The sequence below is a fragment of the Cricetulus griseus genome, chromosome 3, assembly GCF_003668045.3.
Source record: "Cricetulus griseus strain 17A/GY chromosome 3, alternate assembly CriGri-PICRH-1.0, whole genome shotgun sequence".
Classification (NCBI taxonomy): Eukaryota; Metazoa; Chordata; class Mammalia; order Rodentia; family Cricetidae; genus Cricetulus; species Cricetulus griseus.
This window is the reverse complement of record NC_048596.1, coordinates 67201855-67220340: the sequence shown is the minus strand read 5'-3', so window position 1 is coordinate 67220340 and position 18486 is coordinate 67201855. Positions and strand designations below refer to the sequence as shown.

At 40.9% G+C, this 18486-nt stretch overlaps 1 protein-coding gene across 4 annotated transcripts in view; it reads left to right on the top strand.

Annotated features, from left to right (window-relative positions):
- The window catches only part of Edrf1 (erythroid differentiation regulatory factor 1), a 36258-nt gene that overhangs the window by 12031 nt on the left and 5741 nt on the right, over positions 1-18486 (top strand). For 3 of the 4 annotated variants that reach the window (XM_027409127.2, XM_027409126.2, XM_027409125.2), the window contains 14 exons: positions 852-999; positions 1075-1183; positions 1600-1711; positions 2814-3074; positions 5170-5241; positions 5710-5860; positions 8218-8406; positions 8711-8911; positions 9691-9909; positions 10630-10853; positions 12415-12573; positions 13120-13269; positions 14571-14724; positions 17976-18091. In XM_027409127.2, coding sequence (XP_027264928.1) covers positions 852-999; positions 1075-1183; positions 1600-1711; positions 2814-3074; positions 5170-5241; positions 5710-5860; positions 8218-8406; positions 8711-8911; positions 9691-9909; positions 10630-10853; positions 12415-12573; positions 13120-13269; positions 14571-14724; positions 17976-18091 — 2265 coding nt within the window. The remainder of the gene's footprint in view (positions 1-851; positions 1000-1074; positions 1184-1599; positions 1712-2813; positions 3075-5169; positions 5242-5709; positions 5861-8217; positions 8407-8710; positions 8912-9690; positions 9910-10629; positions 10854-12414; positions 12574-13119; positions 13270-14570; positions 14725-17975; positions 18092-18486) is intronic. The other variant, XM_027409128.2, reaches the window with a different exon arrangement.

Sequence of the window (18486 nt, the reverse complement as noted above, 5' to 3'; positions counted from 1 at the left end):
GAACGAGAGTGTCTAATGAGTATGTTTGAGATGTTGTAGGGATTTGTAGGGATGTTGGGGCTGGAGAAAAAGTTGATCTGACACTTGATCTGGATAGGTGCTGAGGTATAAGAGGATGAGATGCAACCCTCTTTGATGGTAGGAATATCTAGTCTTATATATACATCAGAAAATATGTTAAGAGATGTTTAGGGCACTCTGCACAAAACACACTGGGAAAATATGGAGGTACTTTAAAGGTAGTAGTAGTTGGCTGGGTTTTAATTCAGAATAGCAGAGTACTTGCCTAAGGTGAGAGGCTCTTAGCTTTATCTACAGCAGTGCAGGACACCCATATTATATATAGCAATAGTAGTATCCATACAGACTTTCCTCCTCTTGTCACTTCTACACCTGTGCTCCATCCCTGCAAAGGAAAATTCTGGAAGTTCAGGGAAAGCATCTGGAGTAATGATCTACTCTTGACCCACTGATACTTGTGTCTGAAGAAAGGGGCCAGAAATACAGGTTCCTTTTTTTTTTAATTTCCTATATAAAGTCCACTTTCATTTATCTTTGCCCTTGCAAACCAAACATGAGGAGGAGGAGTGTTCTGTGTGCTATGGTAGAAGAGAAATGAGATGGGTCTATACATCAGGGGTCACTCTTAGAGAATGACACTAGTAATCCCCCTTGTGGGTAAGGGAAGGCCCTCAGCTCTCTCTGCCATTTGAAACAGGAAAAGATTGAAAAACACTGACTTAAATTATGTGCTACATAGGTTTCTACTCAGGACTTAACATATTTGTTTTTAATAGTAGGCAGCTACTTCTCAAGGGTTTCCTAAACTGCCTTTGATTTGTGCTTTACAGAAATATGAAATGATAAAAACAGAAGAAATCCCCAATTTGGAAAACTCTAATTTTTCTACTAAAGTCATAAAAGACATTGCACAAAATATTTTGTCATTTCTAAAATCTAATTGTACCAAAGAAGGGCATACCTACTGGCTCTTTAAAGGTAAGTTAATGCTCAACTGAACAGTAGTGATTCTGGTGAGGGCTGTAATTTGAGGTGGATTGTTTCCCTTTTCAGCTAGTGGCAGTGATATTGTGAAACTCTATGATCTCACCACTCTCTGTGAAGAAACTGAAGACAAGTACCAGAACCCATTCACAATGCCAGTGGCCATCCTCTTATACAAGTGAGTGCTTGAAGAACTGAGACATCAGCACAACATGGCACTTGGGAAGCAGAAGGAGAAGCATCACCAGTTCAAGGCCTACCTGGGCTATGTAGCAAGACACTATCTGAAAACAAAGGCTTAAGATAAGGAAATAGTCCCACTATTCAAACCAAAACTTTTAAATACTTCTAAAGGTTTACATAGTGAAAAAATACATCTTAGTATTGGGGGTTGGAGTATGTGGGGCAAAGAAATACAGGCACATTATACCAAATAATGTTCAGCTTTTCTGTGAAAGCTCAGTGGTGGCAGGTGGTCAAGATGCAGCATTGGATGCCTCTTTGTGTCAGTTATTCTGTTTTTAGGATACAAGGAGCCTCCATTAACCAGGAGAAGCTAAAGTGGGCAGTGACACTGGCATGCTTTTCTTTCAGGGTTGCTTGTAACATGATGATGAAGAAAAATCAAAACAAGAAACACTATGGGACTATTAGAACATTGCTTCTCAATTGTGTAAAGTTGCTGGACAAAAGCAGACATCCTCAAGTAAGATTGTCATGCCTGATGAGTAAGCCAGTCTTGGCATTCTGATAAGGACATTGTTGGTGGAACCTAGTCAGATTCTTTTTCCATACTTCGTGTCTCTAACTGCATGTAGCTGAACAATGTAGATGTGCTTTAATCTGAATTGAGGCATCTGCCAATGTAAAATACTGAATTTTAAGAGAGAAAGTTGTGTGTTGAACATTTGGTAGATATGTAATTAACTGTGTTAAATTGTTTGAGATTTCACATCTTCCACATGACTACTGGAAGACTTAAAATTCTACATGTGGCTCCCGTTAGCTTTCCTTTTGGATAGCTCAGTGACTAGCACTTGTAATCCTAGTAGAGCGAAGTTTTCTTTTGCTTTATCCCAATTAGAATGTATTTATTTATTTATTTATTATTTATTTATTTATTTACTTATTTATTATGTATACAACATTCTGCTTCCATGTTTATCTGCACACCAGAAGAGGGCACCAGTACTCCTAACAGATGGTTGTGAGCCACCATGTGGTTGCTGGGAATTGAACTCAGGACCTATGGAAGAGCAGCCAGTGCTCTTAACCTCTGAGCCATCTCTCCAGCCCCTAGAATGTCTTTTAAAGGATTTATTTATAGAAGTGAGATGTTGTCATTTGTTAGAGTAAGGGAGGCCCACATTCCATACTTAGATATTCCCTCTTGCATGTCTTGAGTTTCTCCCTTATAACCATGGATTATATAGTAACTGTTAGTTGCCTGTCTAAGATTAACAATCACAGTTTATAAAGAGACACTCTGGTTTCTCACTTGGGATGAGATGGACTTTGCTAATGTTCTACTTAAGACCCTTTTCACATTAAAAGCTTGTCTCCAGTTGAGTAGGAGGGCTCAGAGTACATGAATTGCTAGTAGGAAGGAAACTGTCTGGGTTCACAGAGCACATATAGGGGATTTGTAGCTTTGAATTGGGAACTATCCTTTGTATGGTGGCCGTGGTGAAAACAACTTATCTTTAAAGTTCCCCCTAAGGCTTTCAGTGTGGTAAGGCAGCTTCAGTCCTTACATATATTTCTTTCTTTTTTTTTTCTTTCTTTCTTTCTTTTTTTTTTTTTGTAAGATTATTGCTTCAGCCAACTACATGCTTTCAGAGCTTTTCCAGTTGGATGAGCCTAAAAAGGAAGAAAATTCAGATTCCCCTTTAAATGAGAATTCTGATGAAAGCTACAGTGAAGAGGAAGAGGAGATGCCTGACAGTGATGAAAACGGCTCCTATGGCACCAGCTCTGACCCAGCTGATGATAACAAGGCAGTGGCTATAATTAAGTCTGTTGGAGAACTGTCAGTACCAGAAAAATACAAGTCGATTCATCAAATCAGAGTAAGCATGCTTTGTTTGTATTTATGTTGTTAGCCTTGCAAAACATGGCATTATAACTCACCTTGTGAGTTCTAGAACTTGACTTTAGGAATCTTACAACAGAGTAAAATTACCTGGGGTGACTGACCCACAGTATGTATGGCCATGGTGCGAAAATGTGCTAACCAGGCAACAATATTTTACTTTTTATGTAGGGGGATTTTTCCTTTCCTGTGACCAATGTATAGCATTGTCCTCTCTTTACCAGGGCATTTCTGTTTAGCATTTGAGTTGCTGGTGAATTACAGCTTGTTGGGTGAGCATAGAATAGTTGAGAAGTGGATGACAGTGTTCCCATGTAGATAAAACTGATGAATTAGCCATGGGCTGCAGAAGACAGTGCTTGTACCTGTGGTCCTTATCTGCCATGGTTGGGGCCAGGTGGACCTTAACAATTCATCCTCTTTAGGCCTCTCCTTTGGCATGAGTAATGCTGACTGTCCTGCCATCCATCTGTTGGCAACAGTGGACTTCACTATCTACCGCCTCCCTGTGTTTAGGTACAGGTCAACCCATAAAACTTCTGGCTGCTCCCTAAACTGAAATACACTCACGTTTATAGGTAATCTTTTCATTTAAACTTGGAGTTTAGTTTTGAGATAGGAACTGTATATCTAAATTGATTTTTGAAAGCATAGCTTTCTTTTGCCCTAAATCATTGCCTGATTTTTATGACCTGTTTTTTTCACTCCCCCCTTTTCTATAAAGAAAAGCATCAGAGTCATCCAAGATCCTATGCTGTTGCTTCTGCTTAGAACATGTTTTTTCTGGTCTATTTCTCATGGCTGGTTTTTTTTTTTTTTCCCCTAGACTCATGTCTTGGCTTAATAGTGTCACTTCCCTCAGGAGACTGTCCCTGACTGCTCATGCTGTTTTTTCTCTCTCATAGCTTGTCTATACCTGACAGCCTTGTGTTGTGTGTTGTTCTCTACACAGAGTTTAAGCTTCCAATCTAGGACATGTAATTTGTGCTTACGAATAACTCATTACCTGTCTGTCTGAATCTTAGTTCACATTCAGCTAGAACCCCACATCTTTCTAGTTAAATCAGTGGTTACTGCGCTTCCTTGTATTGGTGATACTGCACTGTCGCAGAGCCCTGGACTCAGGACAGTTGGATGATTTAAGGTGGTATGGGGTGATAACATCCTCTGAGTTTACAGAGGACACTCTTTACCAAGGTCTGAGGCATACAAAGAGTATAGTCATCTTCGTGGGAATATGTCTTAGCTTTGCCTGCCTGTGATGAATGGCCTGGTAGTGTGTGGGCTTCTAGGTCCCCAATTCTCCGTGTACTCTCTCTGTCCTCTGACAAATCCCTCAGTCTTCTGAGTGGGTTTTCCTGTGAACGCTGGTGATTGCAGTCTCCCAGGAGTCAGCCAGATGGAATGCCCTTGCATTTAATGTCACTTAATAGTTGGAGGCTGTTAACTGGTTCTGTCCTTAATTAAGCAATTCAATTAAAGGAAGGGCTTGGCTGCTGGGTGGTACTTGTTAACTACTACCACCTGATGGCATTACTAACAGTGTGCTGCTCTCAGTGCTGATAGGAGTAAGCTGACCTGCTCTGGTGTGTGCTTATCTAAAGCATTACTACTCTTGCACTTTCTTATCAAATAGAATTCATGTTAGAATTTTTTTAAAAAGATTTCTTCATTTATTATGTATACAGTATTCTGCCTACATGTATGCCTGCATGCCAGAAGAGGGCGCCAGATCTCATTATAGATGGTTGTGGACCACCATGTGGTTGCTGGGAATTGAACTCAGGACCTCTGGAAGAATAGCCAGTGCTATTAACCTCTGAGCCATCTCTCTAGCCCCTTCTTGTTAGAATTTTAGGTGTTGGGTTGCACAGATGCTGGAAGGTCTTGTTAAGCAAGATTTGAAACAGTACTGAAAACATTCACCTCAGATAACTACCTCACCAACCTGAATACAAAGCATGTTTCTAAATTACTGCTTTGCAGAGTTTTAATGATTTTTGGCAAATAAGAGTCAGATGGTTTGCTGTAATGGTTACATGCTAGTAACTTGTCAATGTTTGTCTCTGAAGCCCAGTTGTGCATTTCCCGTTTGCCATGACACGGAAGAGCGCTGTCGACTCGTACTTAGCTATGTGCTGGAGGTAAGTCTGTGTTTACTTTTTATTGATCAGCAGTCTGTGCTTATTTACAAATAGCACATGTTTGTTGGTATTTAAATGTTCTGAATGCTACCCTGCTCTGGTTTTATTTTTTTTACTTAGTGAAAATTACATCAGTTTTCCCCAGATCTTTCATGTTGCATGTAGTTCTAAGTCCCTCAGATAGAAGTTCTGTGTATTTAGGTTTTATTTGACTACTGGTAAATGGAATATAGCAGATGGTTTCTTTTTAAGAAGGGTAAAGGGTCAGGTGGTGGTGGTGCTTTAATCCCAAGACTTGGTAGGCAGAGGCAGGCGGGTCTCTATGAGTTCGAGGCTAGTGTGGTCTATAGAATGAGTTCCAGGACAGACTCAAAAGCTACACAGAGAAAGCCCTGTCTCAAAAAACAAAACAAACAACAAAAAGGAATAAAGATGTGTATTTGTATATTTCTATTTTTTATTTTAAAGGGTTTAAAATCTGTAGATAGCAGCATCAAAAAAGAAAGTGACCTTCCAGCAGCTGACCCTAGCACTCCTATCCCCTTAAAATATGAAGATGAATCCACAAGGGGTGGTCCTGAGGGGCTGGAGAAGCAGATGGCCTTGTTCCTGGACAAAAGTAAGTTGATTGATAGGCAAATAATATCTTCAGTAGAATAACATAGGGTCCTGTGGCCAGGAAGGCTTGTATCAAGGCACTTGTTGGAAGGGCTTGAGAAAAGGGAAGCCATGTAAATGAAGTCAGGGTAACTGGTCCTTGAGGAATAATCGAGATTCTCTAGACGTTTCTAATTTCCTAAGGAGCCTGCCTCTTCCTGTTGTCAGCCTTGGGAAGCCTTCTGCCCAACAGAGTTTTAGGAAGTTACTGCCTTGGTAAAATGTGTGGAGTATTTTAAGAGTAAAGAATTCACTTCAAACCTTATCTACTCAGTTGAGCTGCCTTTTCTTTCTCAAACTGCAAACATTGGTAGCAGCTTTTAGAGGCTCTTAGAAGATGTAAACGACTAATAATGTATTAGCCAGGCAGTGCACGCCTTAAACCCAGGAGAGGCAAAAGCAGGAGGATCTCAATGAGTTCCAGGATAGCCAAGGCTGTTACACATAGAAACCCTGTCTCAAAAAACCAAATAATAATAATGTCCTTAGAACTATGTACATGTTGAGCACCTACAAGAAACGGCTGCTATTGTTCCATTGTTGAATGATCTAGAAATAGCTTTTAAAATTTCTAGAAGGTTTCTTTGAGGTCACCCCTCACAAAGACCATATGGACTTGGAAATAAACATCTTATTTCTTAAGTTGTATTTCCAGTTCGACTTAATACTGTGTATTAGTTCATTTGGGTTTTTTGTTTAGTTTCTTGAGATTTTATTCATTTGTTTCATGTGTACAGCTGTTTTACATCCATGTATGTCAGTATCACATGCATATTGTGTCCTCAGTGGCTAAAAGAGGGCACTAGATCCTCTGTAAGTGGAGTTACAGATGTTGTAAGCCACCATGTGGGTACTGGGAACAGAACCCAGGTCTTTTGGAAGAGCAGCCAGAACTCTTTTATTTTTTTAAAGATTTATTTATTTATAGTGAGTACAGTGTTCTCCCTGCATGTGTTCCTGCAGGCCAGAAGAGGGCACCAGATCTCATTACAGATGGGTTTTGAGCCATCATGTGGTTGCTGGGAATTGAACTCAGAACATCTGGAAGAGCAGCTCGTGTTCTTAACTGTTGAGCCATCATCTCTCCATTCCCCAGTTCCCATTTTTTGTTTTTTAATGATTTGAAAGTATTTATTTGAAGTAATACAAATGTAGAAATGACGGGTACAGGGAACAGATTTCTTTCTTTAGTACTTATGTGTTGCTTCTTGAGTGCCAGGCTCATCTGCAAGCACAGAGAACTGCACTGAGACTTGACTGTTGCTGTCTAAAGTGCCTTTTCTTGTCCCACTTCCCTATGGAAAAACCCTACTCCAATGTGGCTTTGACAGTCCTGTTGTAGTCCTGTCACTTGGAAGGCTGAGGCAGGATTGCTTCAAGTTCAAGGGCGGCTTAGGCAGCAGAGTGAGACTCCCGAGGGAATAAGGAAGAAAAGCGTATCAGTCTTGCTCACATTCCCATTCTCCAGTCTGCTGTTGCTTGTCACCAGTGTGTCTTGTGAATGTGTGCTAAACCCAGGTTTGTATCCTCTTCTCCTGTGTTAGACAGCTCTGGACACACACAGCTGTGAGCAAGACCTTGCATCATAGGTCATAGCAACAAAATACCTTGAAAAAGTATGTGTGGTGTTAATAAAAAAAAAAAAAAATCTCCAAAAACAAAAAAGAGAGAAGTTAAGCCATGGGCTGGGTGTGTTCTTTGTTCCACAGTAGTTTGATCTTGTCAGTGTAGTTATTCTGGTGAGTGTATGTTAGGAAGGTAGTCCTTTCATGTAATGTTACTATTTCTGGTACCATGGTTGGTGTAAAAATGATCATGTATAGAGTTTATAAGTGATTGTGTTAGAGTCGGGGTCACCATTCTATGTCTCAAGCTGGCCTCAAACTTAGGCTCTTGAGGCTGGAATTAGATATGAGTCGCTGTATCTAGCACCTTCAGTGGTCTTGATAAAGGAAATGGTAAGGTACAGTAGGGAATAGGGAAGAACAAGCATCTTTACAAGCAACAGGTAGGAAATAGCTTTGGCTGATGCATGTTGGCTGGGAAGAATACTCAAAAACGGTTTAGCATGTGGACTCCAATGTGTGGAGAAGCTGGTCTGGTGACTGAGAACAGGCTCTGGCTAAGGTTAAGACTTAGAAGACCCACACAAGAGTTCCATAGCACTGCTGCTTTCTTTTACTCCTATAAGTAGGAAAGCCTAGTGTTTACCAGTCTCAGCCTGCTAGTAGTACCTGAGTCAGGATGGTTTCAACTGTCAGGCTATTTTTTCATTGAGATTTAGATTTAGACAGAATGTGATGTTTCTCCCTGTTGCAGTGGGCTCCCTTCAGAAGGGCAATTGTTCTGGGCAGTCTGGAATGACCCCTGGTTCTTGGCAACATAAAATGAAACTTCAGCTGATTCTCAAGTCGTCAAAGGCCTACTACATTTTGTCAGATGCTGCCATGAGTCTTCAGAAGTATGGAAGAGCATTGCGATACATTAAGCTAGCTCTACAGAGCCATGGTAAGCCACCATAACTGAATATGTTCAGAGGGCCTTAGATTGGAGGGAGACATCTGATCCATAGTGAACTTTCACTATACTTCTTAAAAATTTAATTTTAAAGCAGCACCTTCTAACATGGCATATTTTATTTTTTGTACAGTGTTATATCATCTCTTAGAGTGAAGTGTGCAAAACCCTGGGTCACCTGATGTGAACAGTGGCAATCAGACAGAGCTATAGCTGGTGACAGCCTCTTCATGTTTGCCATGAGTGTTAATTCTAACGTCCTTGTGGGCTTTCCCTCTCACTGTTATTCAAACAGATACTTACTGCTGCCTGTGCACCAACATGCTTTCTGAAGTACTACTGTTTCTTTCTCAATATCTGACACTCTGCGGTGACATCCAACTCATGCTGGCCCAGAATGCAAATAACAGAGCAGCACACCTTGAGGAATTTAATTACCAAACAAAAGAAGACCAGGAGATCCTCCACAGTCTCCATAGAGAATCCAGCTGCCAGGGTATGCAGACAAGTCCCTTGTTCACAGTGGGATTATCTATCCTGCTCATGTATATTTAAGTATGCTCCAAAAGTGCTTTTTGGTTACCTGTTTTATATCATGTTCAAGTTTTCCTTTTCCAGTTTTAAAGTTGAGCGTGGCTGGGCATGGTGGTATACATCTTTAATCCCAGCATGGGGAGATAGTCAGGTGGAGCTCTGTGAGCTTGAGGCCAGCCTGGTTTACATAGTGAGTTCCAGGCCAGCCAGGAATACATAGTGAGGCCGTGTTTCAAAATATATATATGTGTGTGTATGTATATATAGAGAGAGGGAGAGCGAAAGTTAGCTAATAGCCATGTGCTTGTATCGTCTGTTCTAAAGGGAGATGGTGATTTAACCACAGGAGCAGCTCAGCTCAGAGCATGCATATGAACACACTGCAGTGGGGTGTAAGTGTCAGTCAGTCTTGGATAATTATAGCTAGCATAGAATACTAGAAAACAGAGATGCATCATTTCTTAGGAGCCTGTATGTGTAGCCTGGGAAAATCAATCTGAATGGTAGGGATATTTGGTATTTATAGACGGAAAAATACTTTTAGTCAGACACAAATATTCTGGGAAAATACCATTTTGTTAATAGACATTTTGACTGACATCTAAGTTTTTTGTTGTATTGGTAGAATCTATATTTACACTGTTAACACTTTTTGACTTAAAATGTCAGGTACTATAGGTATTATGGAGGAAGGGCTCATAACATGACTTGTGTTGATATTTCCTTGTTTTCTTTTCTTAGGATTTGCATGGGCAACAGATCTATCTACAGACTTAGAAAGTCAACTTTCAGTTAGTTGTAAATGTTATGAGGCTGCTAATGAAATCTTGCAATTTAGTGACTTAAAAAGTCAGAATCCTGAACATTATGTACAAGTGTTGAAGAGAATGGGAAATATTAGAAATGAAATTGGTGTGTTTTACATGAATCAGGCTGCTGCACTGCAGGGTGAGCGAGTAGGTGAGTGTCTATGTCCTCTTCGATACCTATTGTACTGAGAATCACACTGTTTGTGGGTGGAGCAAAGAACTGGCACTTGAGGGTGTGTGACGACAAGGTTCTCTTCTATGCTCTTAAGAAATAGAGAAAACATTATTTCCTCCTTGGGATTCATTCTTCCCAGTATCTTCCATTTTAACTTCTATACTTCAGACTGTCCAGTCAGCTTAGAAACAACTTGAACAGCCAGCCATGTGCCAGCTTCTGTATTGGGTGTGTGTCTGGAAATTTCCCACTTGGAAATCTATAAATACAGATTTCTGGGAAATGTGTTAAAGGTTACATGCAGTGCAGTGGAAAGGGGAAACTGTCCTAGTTGTGCACAGACCCACAAGTTCAAGGTCAAGGTTCTTTTCTTGGCTTTCAGACAGCCCTTTCCTACTGTGTTCTCACAAGGCCCTTTCTCTGTGTATACCTTTGCTGTCTCTTCCCTTCTTACAGGGGTCAGAGGCATATTGGATCAGGACCTCACTCTTAGTGACTTCATTTCACCTGAATCACTCTTCAAAGACCTCATTCTAAGCATAGTCACATTGTGAGCTAGTGGGGGTTAGTGCTTCACTGAATGACTCATGAAGGATGTTTCCTCATGTGTCAGGCATCAGAGAGAGTGCTGCGGTTGACCCCATTGGTCACACTGATGTCTGCTTATGCAATTGTTTTCTTTCTTTCTTTGTGAAGTGAGCAAATCTGTGTCTGCTGCAGAGCAACAATTGTGGAAAAAAAGCTTTTCTTGTTTTGAAAAGGGGATTCACAACTTTGAGTCGATTGACGATGCTACAAATGCTGCCCTTCTGCTGTGCAACACAGGAAGACTTATGCGGGTCTGTGCACAGGCGCACTGTGGTGCAGAGGATGAGTTCAAACGGGAGTTCTCTCCAGAAGAGGGCTTGTATTACAGCAAGGTAAGGTGGTTGCCTTATATTGGCCTCATCTTCTCATCCTTATAAAACTAAATATGAGTACAACATTGTGACGGCTAAGGGATGAACAGCTCATAGGAACAGTAAGGTGTTAGTGCTGAGGATGGCACGTGGAATTATTGGGTTAGATGCTTCAGTAAATGGTGTTGGTGCAACTAGAGTAAATGTTCGGTGTATTAAAGATTGCGTGGAGAGAGTGAAACTGGGAAAGTACCAGAAGATACAGGTGGAAGGCTGTGTGTCCAGCCCAGTATAGGAGATAGAAATGTACATCAGAGAGTACAAGTGGAAGCAGGTCTCACAGAAATGATCACACACACAGCACAGGTCATAGGTGAATGCACCCTTTAAGGTGTGAAGAAAGGTTAAGAAACTTGAATATGAAAAAGGGCAAATAACCTTAAAGTAAATGGTTTTAAAAAATATTTTAAATGTTTTTTAAAATCTAAAAATTTCAATTTATATTACATTTACAAGTTGAACCTGGCACTGAAGAGATGGCTCAATGTTTGAAAATGCTTGATATTCTTCCAGAGGATCAGAGTTCAGGTCCCATGCTGGGCAGTAGGTGAGCTATCCAGCTCCAGCTTCAGAAGATCCAATACTCTCTCCTGACCTTTCATGTACCCACACACATGTGCAGACACACATATACAAGTAAAAATCTGTCTAAGGAATAACTCAGAGCCACTTGCTGCATTCATGAAACCCCAGCACCTAGTTGACTGAGGCATGAGCATTGTAGACTACCTAGAAAGGGAAGGGGATGAGTTTATTTACCAAATTTTGCTACATTGTCTCCAGCGTTGGGAAGAGTACAAGAAAGGGGTCTGTGTGGCTCAGGAGGTAAGGGCACTTGACATCTAACCTGTAGACCTGAGTTCAGTCCCCAGAACTCACATGGTCAAAGGAGAGAACTGACTCCCACAGGTTATCTTTGAGTTTAATACATGCATGTATACACACAGTAAGTAAATGAAAACAAACGTTATAAAGACATGAGCTCTTAAGTTACTAGCTGTTTTGAAATTTTTTGCTCTCATGAAAAGTGTTCTGGCATAGTATATTTTAAAATGGAAGTGACTTTTAAAAAAAAGTCTGCATATACAAGAGTTAAAAAAAATACTTAACCTGAAATGTAGCAAGTATTACTGATAGAGCTTAGTGTGACTGTTGTGAGAATACTGTGACCAGGTATATGAAGATGAGGGTGAGAGAATTAATTTTTACAGTAAAATAATTTTTTTGTAGTTTACTAGTTACAAAGTAGTTTTCCTTCAGAGTAAAAAAAAAAAAAAAAGAGTACATCCGCCTGTGTTAGAAAGCAGCACCAATGTCCCTGTAGTGGCATTCTGCCTGTTTCAAAGCAGCTCTTTGCTAAAATACTTGCATTGGTTCTTTTTTCTCCCTGCTTAGTGATACCATCCTTTTGTTAATTCTCCTAGATTAAATTGATGTCCAGGTGGCCTGAAGCATATTTCATTTCATTGTGTTCTTTGTACATGTTTAACAGAGTCCTAATTCACACTTTCCCTCGTCACAGGCTGTTGATTACTATTTGAAAGCTCTGAGGTCATTGGGTACCAGAGACATGCATCCAGTTGTTTGGGATTCTGTGAACTGGGAATTGTCCACCACATACTTTACCATGGCAACTTTACAGCAAGATTATGCTCCGTTGTCCAGAAAAGCTCAGGAGCAGGTGATAAGACTTCCTGGATTTTAAACTTATGTCAGCATTACTTATTCCTTCACTTAATATTGCACATCAGTCATCTCTACTTTAGCGGGTAGTATTTCTTTCTTTTTTTTAAATATTTATTTATTTATATATTTATTATGTGTACAGTGTTCAGCTTGCATGTATGCCTGTAGGCCAGAAGAGGGCACCGAATCTCATTACAGATGGTCATGAGCCACCGTGTGATTGCTGGGAATTGAACTCAGGACCTTTGGAAGAGCAGGCAGTGCTCTTAACCGCTGAGCCATCTCTCCAGCCCTAGTATTTATTTCTTAATTATTTATTGGTTTTTCAAGAAAGCGTTTCTCTGTGTAACAGTTCTGACTGTCCTGGAACTCGTTTTGTACACCAGGCTGGCCTGGAACTCACAGATCCTCCTGCCTCTGCCTCTGTTGGGATTAAAGGTGTGCACCACCACCACCACCGGCAGCAAACTATATTTAATGTGAAAGTTCTTAAAAGATTATAAGCTTATCTCTCCCCTGCCCTATTGAAATATATGAACAGATTGAGAAAGAAGTAAGTGAAGCTATGATGAAGTCCCTGAAACACTGCGATGTTGACTCTGCGACTGCTCGGCAGCCCCTCTGTCAGTACCGAGCTGCGACCATCCATCACAGGCTGGCTTCCATGTACCACAGCTGTCTGAGAAACCAGGTATGGTTATCCCAGATTAAATTCCATGCTTCATCTATTTGAAAGCATCCCCCCCCCTTCTCTTTTCATGCTTTTATGAATATTTTAAATGCCACTTCTTCCTGTCAGCTAACTTACCTACTTTAAAAAAAATTTAAGTGTCAATGCTTTCCCCTTTGCATCTGAACCATGTACTTTACTATAATTGATTGGGTCTTAGTGTGGAAATCATATATTTTCCTGAGTGTTACTTATTATTTGTTTAATGTAGTTAGGGCTAGAGAGAGAGAGAGAGAGAGAGAGAGAGAGAGAGAGAGAGAGAGAGAGAGAGAGAGTCAGCAGTTAAGAGTGCTTGCTACCCTTTCAGAGAACCTAGGTTTGATTCTTAGCACACATCAGGCAGCTTATAATCAACCACTTGTAACTCCAGATCCAGGAGAATCCAATGCTTCTGGCCTGTGCAGTCACTTGTACTTGTGTGCACATACTCCTCTTCAATGCATACATGTAATTAAAAGTTTAAAAATAAATCTTAAGGGCTGGAGAGATGGCTCAGAGGTCAAGAGCACCGGCTGCTATTCCAGAGGTCCTGAGTTCAATTCCCAGCAACCACATGGTGGCTCATAACCATCTGTTATTCGATCTGGTGCCCTCTTCTAGTGTACAGATATACATGGAAGCAGAATGTTGTATATATAATAGATAAATAAAATCTTAAAAAAAAAAACAAATCTTAAAGTACAGTCCTCACATCTTTGTGAATATGAGTGTGCATATGAAAGCATCCGGAAAATATCAGTGGATCGTGGACACAGTTTAAAGAATAAGAAGGAAGTCCCAACGTGCCTGGTTTGGTGGTCAGGGAATGGAAGAGTGCTCTGAGCCCTGTTTCGGGTTTTGCTGTGTATCAAGCTTGATGGATGGAGTTGTACTGCCTTTTCCCATGGAACTTCCTGTCTCTGAGACTCATCCACACGGATGTATGGAACCCCTTGTTTCTTGGTTGAGTTTTTCTCAGTGTTTCCTTTGAGTTTTTTTGAGACAAGAACTCACTGTGCTATGCCATTCAGACTGTCCTAGAACTCACTGTGTGGCTAGCTTAATAAGAACTTGTGGTTCTCCTCTTAGTCTCCTGCCTCATTTTATTATTTCCAAAGCAGATACTAAATGGTTATTCAATTTAATAAGCTTAAAATATGAAACTGTAAGAAATAAAAAATGAAAGCATTTAGTGATGCAGGCAGTAGACTTGAGTACTAACCCTGAAGCCCCAGCCATGGGGTTTTTATTTATTTTTTGATATGTATTGTTTTTGTTTGTAGGTTGGTGATGAGCACCTGAGGAAGCAGCACCGAGTGCTGGCAGATCTCCACTACAGCAAAGCTGCAAAGCTCTTTCAGCTTCTCAAAGATGCTCCCTGTGAACTGCTTAGAGTGCAGTTAGAAAGGGTGGCCTTTGCAGAATTTCAGATGACCAGTAAGTTTGACTTGACTTCTCAGATGTGTGTGTGTTGGCTGTTTTCTCAATTGTCTTAGATTGTCTTAGATGGAGGCCAAGCTGTGTGTGACTCTTGGATATAAGCAGTACAATTTCCCTGTTAATAGCCACTGAGAAGTTCCAACACTTCTTGAAGTGCTTTTTTTTTTTTTTTTTTTTTTTTGGTTTTTTTCGAGACAGGGTTTCTCTGTGTAGCTTTGGAGCCTATCCTGGTACTCGCTCTGGAGACCAGGCTGGCCTCGAACTCACAGAGATCCGCCTGCCTCTGCCTCCCGAGTGCTGGGATTAAAGGAGTGCGCCACCAACGCCTGGCTTGAAGTGCTTTTTAACACTTGAAGAAGTGACTAGAGACTTTTAAGACTGAAACAGTATGAAAATCTTGAGTGGAGAAGCAGCAATATGGGACCCATAGTCCTCACTCTTTTTAAACATTGAACTGACCTTTAGCATCTTTGATTGTGGATTGAAGAATGCTGCTATATAGAAAATGGTGAAAGGTGAGGGCTTCATTGTGTCATCTACATAGCAGAGATTAAGTGAACATTTTGACCACTTAATGTCTCCAGGGTTCCCTGCTTGGAGTTCTTGCCTAGGGCTCCCCTTACCTGTAGTGGTAGCTTTTGAGAAATACTTCTACGTGGTAAGGAAACTATTGTTTGAAGTACAGCAACTCATTTACCTCATCTTGATTTGGGGGCAAGGGGCAGGGTGAGACAGGGTTTCTCTGTGTAACAGCCCTGGCTGTCCTGGAACTCACTTTGGAGACCAGGCTGACCTCAAACTTACAGAGATGCTCCTGCCTCTGCCTCCCAAATTCTGGGATTAAAGGCTTGCACCACCACTGCCCCGGCCCTCGTCTTGATTTTTTTCTAATGTTATAAATTTAAACTTCATAAAATTAAATTTTGAATTTTGGTGTATTCCAGGTATCTGATTTTGGAATTAAGGAAGCTCAGTCCTAAAATATATACACATATTCTAAAATAGGGAGACAAGATATGAACTGTTCTGGCCCAAGGCAGTCTGATTAGAGATGTCAGTATGTTCCTTAAATATATGTGACTTAGTTTGTGTGAGATAGAGCCCCTGAGAGGGACATAAGAAACTACAAGTTTATGGCCTGTGGATAGGACCCTTGGATGATAGGAGGACCATTTCCCTGTGGACCTAATGGATTCATTACCATTTCTAAAAATACATTCAATTTTTATTTTCTGCCAGTGTGTATGCACAGCCAGTGTGTATGTATGGGATGGGCTGTGGGACTGAGTGGTCCACTCCAAGATAGGGTAGCCTCTGGGTGACTTTAAACTTGCATCTTGCAATATTATGACATGTTCAAATTCTTCAGGATTCCCATGTATTTCTATAAAAGAATAGATACTGGACATGCAATCTAAGATGATTGTTGTTAATTGCCCTTAGAAAACATTTAGGACAAGTGAGATAGCTCAGCAGGTAAAGATACTTGCTACCAATCCTGGTGACCTGAGTTCCATCCCTGGGACCCACAAGTTGTCATCTGACCTCTAAAAGTGTCATGACACACTGAGCGGTGGTGGTACACACCTTTAATCCCAGCGGTTGTGGGGCAGAGACAGGCAGATCTGTGTGAGTCTGAGGCCAGCCTGGTCTAGTGAGCAAGTTCCAGGACAACCTTCAAAGCTACAGAGAAACCCTGTCTTGAAAACAAACTCCCCCACCACCAAAAAGTGTCATGATGAGTGTGTTCCCCCCCCAACACACACATATAATAAATAATGCAATAAAAAATTTCAAACCTGATAGCAGCATCTAATGTTAACAGAGTATAAGAAAGCAGAAATCAAAAAGCAGGCAGGTCTAGGGAGCAACAAAGCTTCTAACTCAGTGACCCACTACATGATGTAGGCCAAGTGGTGAGTTTCCTGCTTGAATGGCAAATGAGGTTGTTCTCATTTCTACAGACTAACTAATAAGTACACATTGCATTCTCAGATTAAATTTTGCTTGCTGGAAAAAAGTAAGTGCTGTCATTCATGACACTTCATCTTAGTTTACCCTAGTGTATGGAGTTCTTATACCTTCCTATGTTCCTGTTCTCTGCTTCCTGCCCCAAAGGCATCATATCTACACTGACATCTTATTTGTGCATTGACTATCAGGATAGCGAGCTATTTTGACAGTTTTAAATTATACAATAATGGAAGAAGGTGGCCATTAGCAGGTAGGGAATACCTATGCCCATTTTCACTTCTGATGCTAGTGACACACTTGAGGACTGTGACACCATCTATAGGATTTGGCAGTTTGCAGAAGGACCCAAAGAACTCACTGAAAAGCTATCAAATCAACCAAGGAAGAGTTCAGGAGAACCCCAGAAGTAAAGCTCCACATTGTTCCCTCAGTGCAGTTGCAGGTAGTGCTGACCCTACCTCATCCCAGCAATGATGTATAACTGTGCCCGGTGACCACCACCTAGGAAGCTCTGCCACACCATGGAGTCCAGAGTACGTGTTTTGATTTGGCTGCATGGTTGAACTAAGCCTCCAGCTTCTCTGGAAGATAGGCTGTCATCCTGTAGCCCATTTGCTCCATAGAAACCACACTATTAGACTTCCCAGTAAGGCACAAGCCCTCAGGTACATGGAAAACACTGTTGTTCTATACACCCTTCTGAGGAAGGCCTTGGGAATTATAGAGATTGGCCAGACCTTTCTGTGAAGGTTAACCCTTTACTCACAGCATTGTACTACACACATGCTGAATGTGAACAGGAGTAGAGGTGCCTTACAGTGGCTGAGAGATGTAGAAGAGTATAATACTCACCTGATCGACCTTTGAACAGAAAGTGCAATACTTTACAACAGCCAACATTAAATTGACTCAACCAACTTTACACAACTAAATAGTGGGATGACCTCTGAACCACAGGCTCTTGTCTATTGGTCCCCTATAACCTAATACTTTAGTTACGGGTCTCTGTTCCAGAGAGGTTGGCTCACTGTATAGAGCCAAACACTGAGGCAGGGGAATATTACTACAACTACATTCAAAAGCTAAAGGTATTATAGCATAGTACTTTGTCTAGGCTTAGTATTTTTTTTTTCAAAAGAAAATTAGTAAATAAGTTGCCTTTAGTCTTTTAGGATTGCCACAAGCTGCCTCTATAGAGCTTGAATGTCAGTAACAATAACACTGGTTGGCTTCATAGGTTTGTAGCTTAGGAATGTCATTTGTGTTTATTTTAGGTCAGAATAGCAATGTTGGAAAGTTAAAAACATTATCTGGGGCGCTTGATATCATGGTGAAAACTGACCATGCATTCCAGCTCATCCGGAAGGAGCTTGTGGAGGAATGTGACCAGGTAATTGGAGAAAATTTTTATGTTTTATGGTAAACATATGTAATAGGCATGTAGCACATATTTATGAATAGGTGCATATATGCATATTACTGCATAAAAGTACATTACTAATTGGTTAAAAGTCTTGGTCTGTTTGTGTGGTAAAACAAAATACCAGAGGCTGGGTGAGTTGTTAAAAAGTTCATTGACCCATGACTGTGATTCACATTAGCGGATCCAAGTAGCATGGCACCATTTTCCTGGTAAAGGTTCCCAAACCATGTTGAGCATGGTGAAATGGAAAGGGAACAGGCCACATGCAGAATGGGCAGGATATGAAGTCGCCTCTTTGCAACAACTTATGCTTGGGAGAACTAGCCCAGTGTTGATTCAGAAACACAGAGGATGAGACAGTT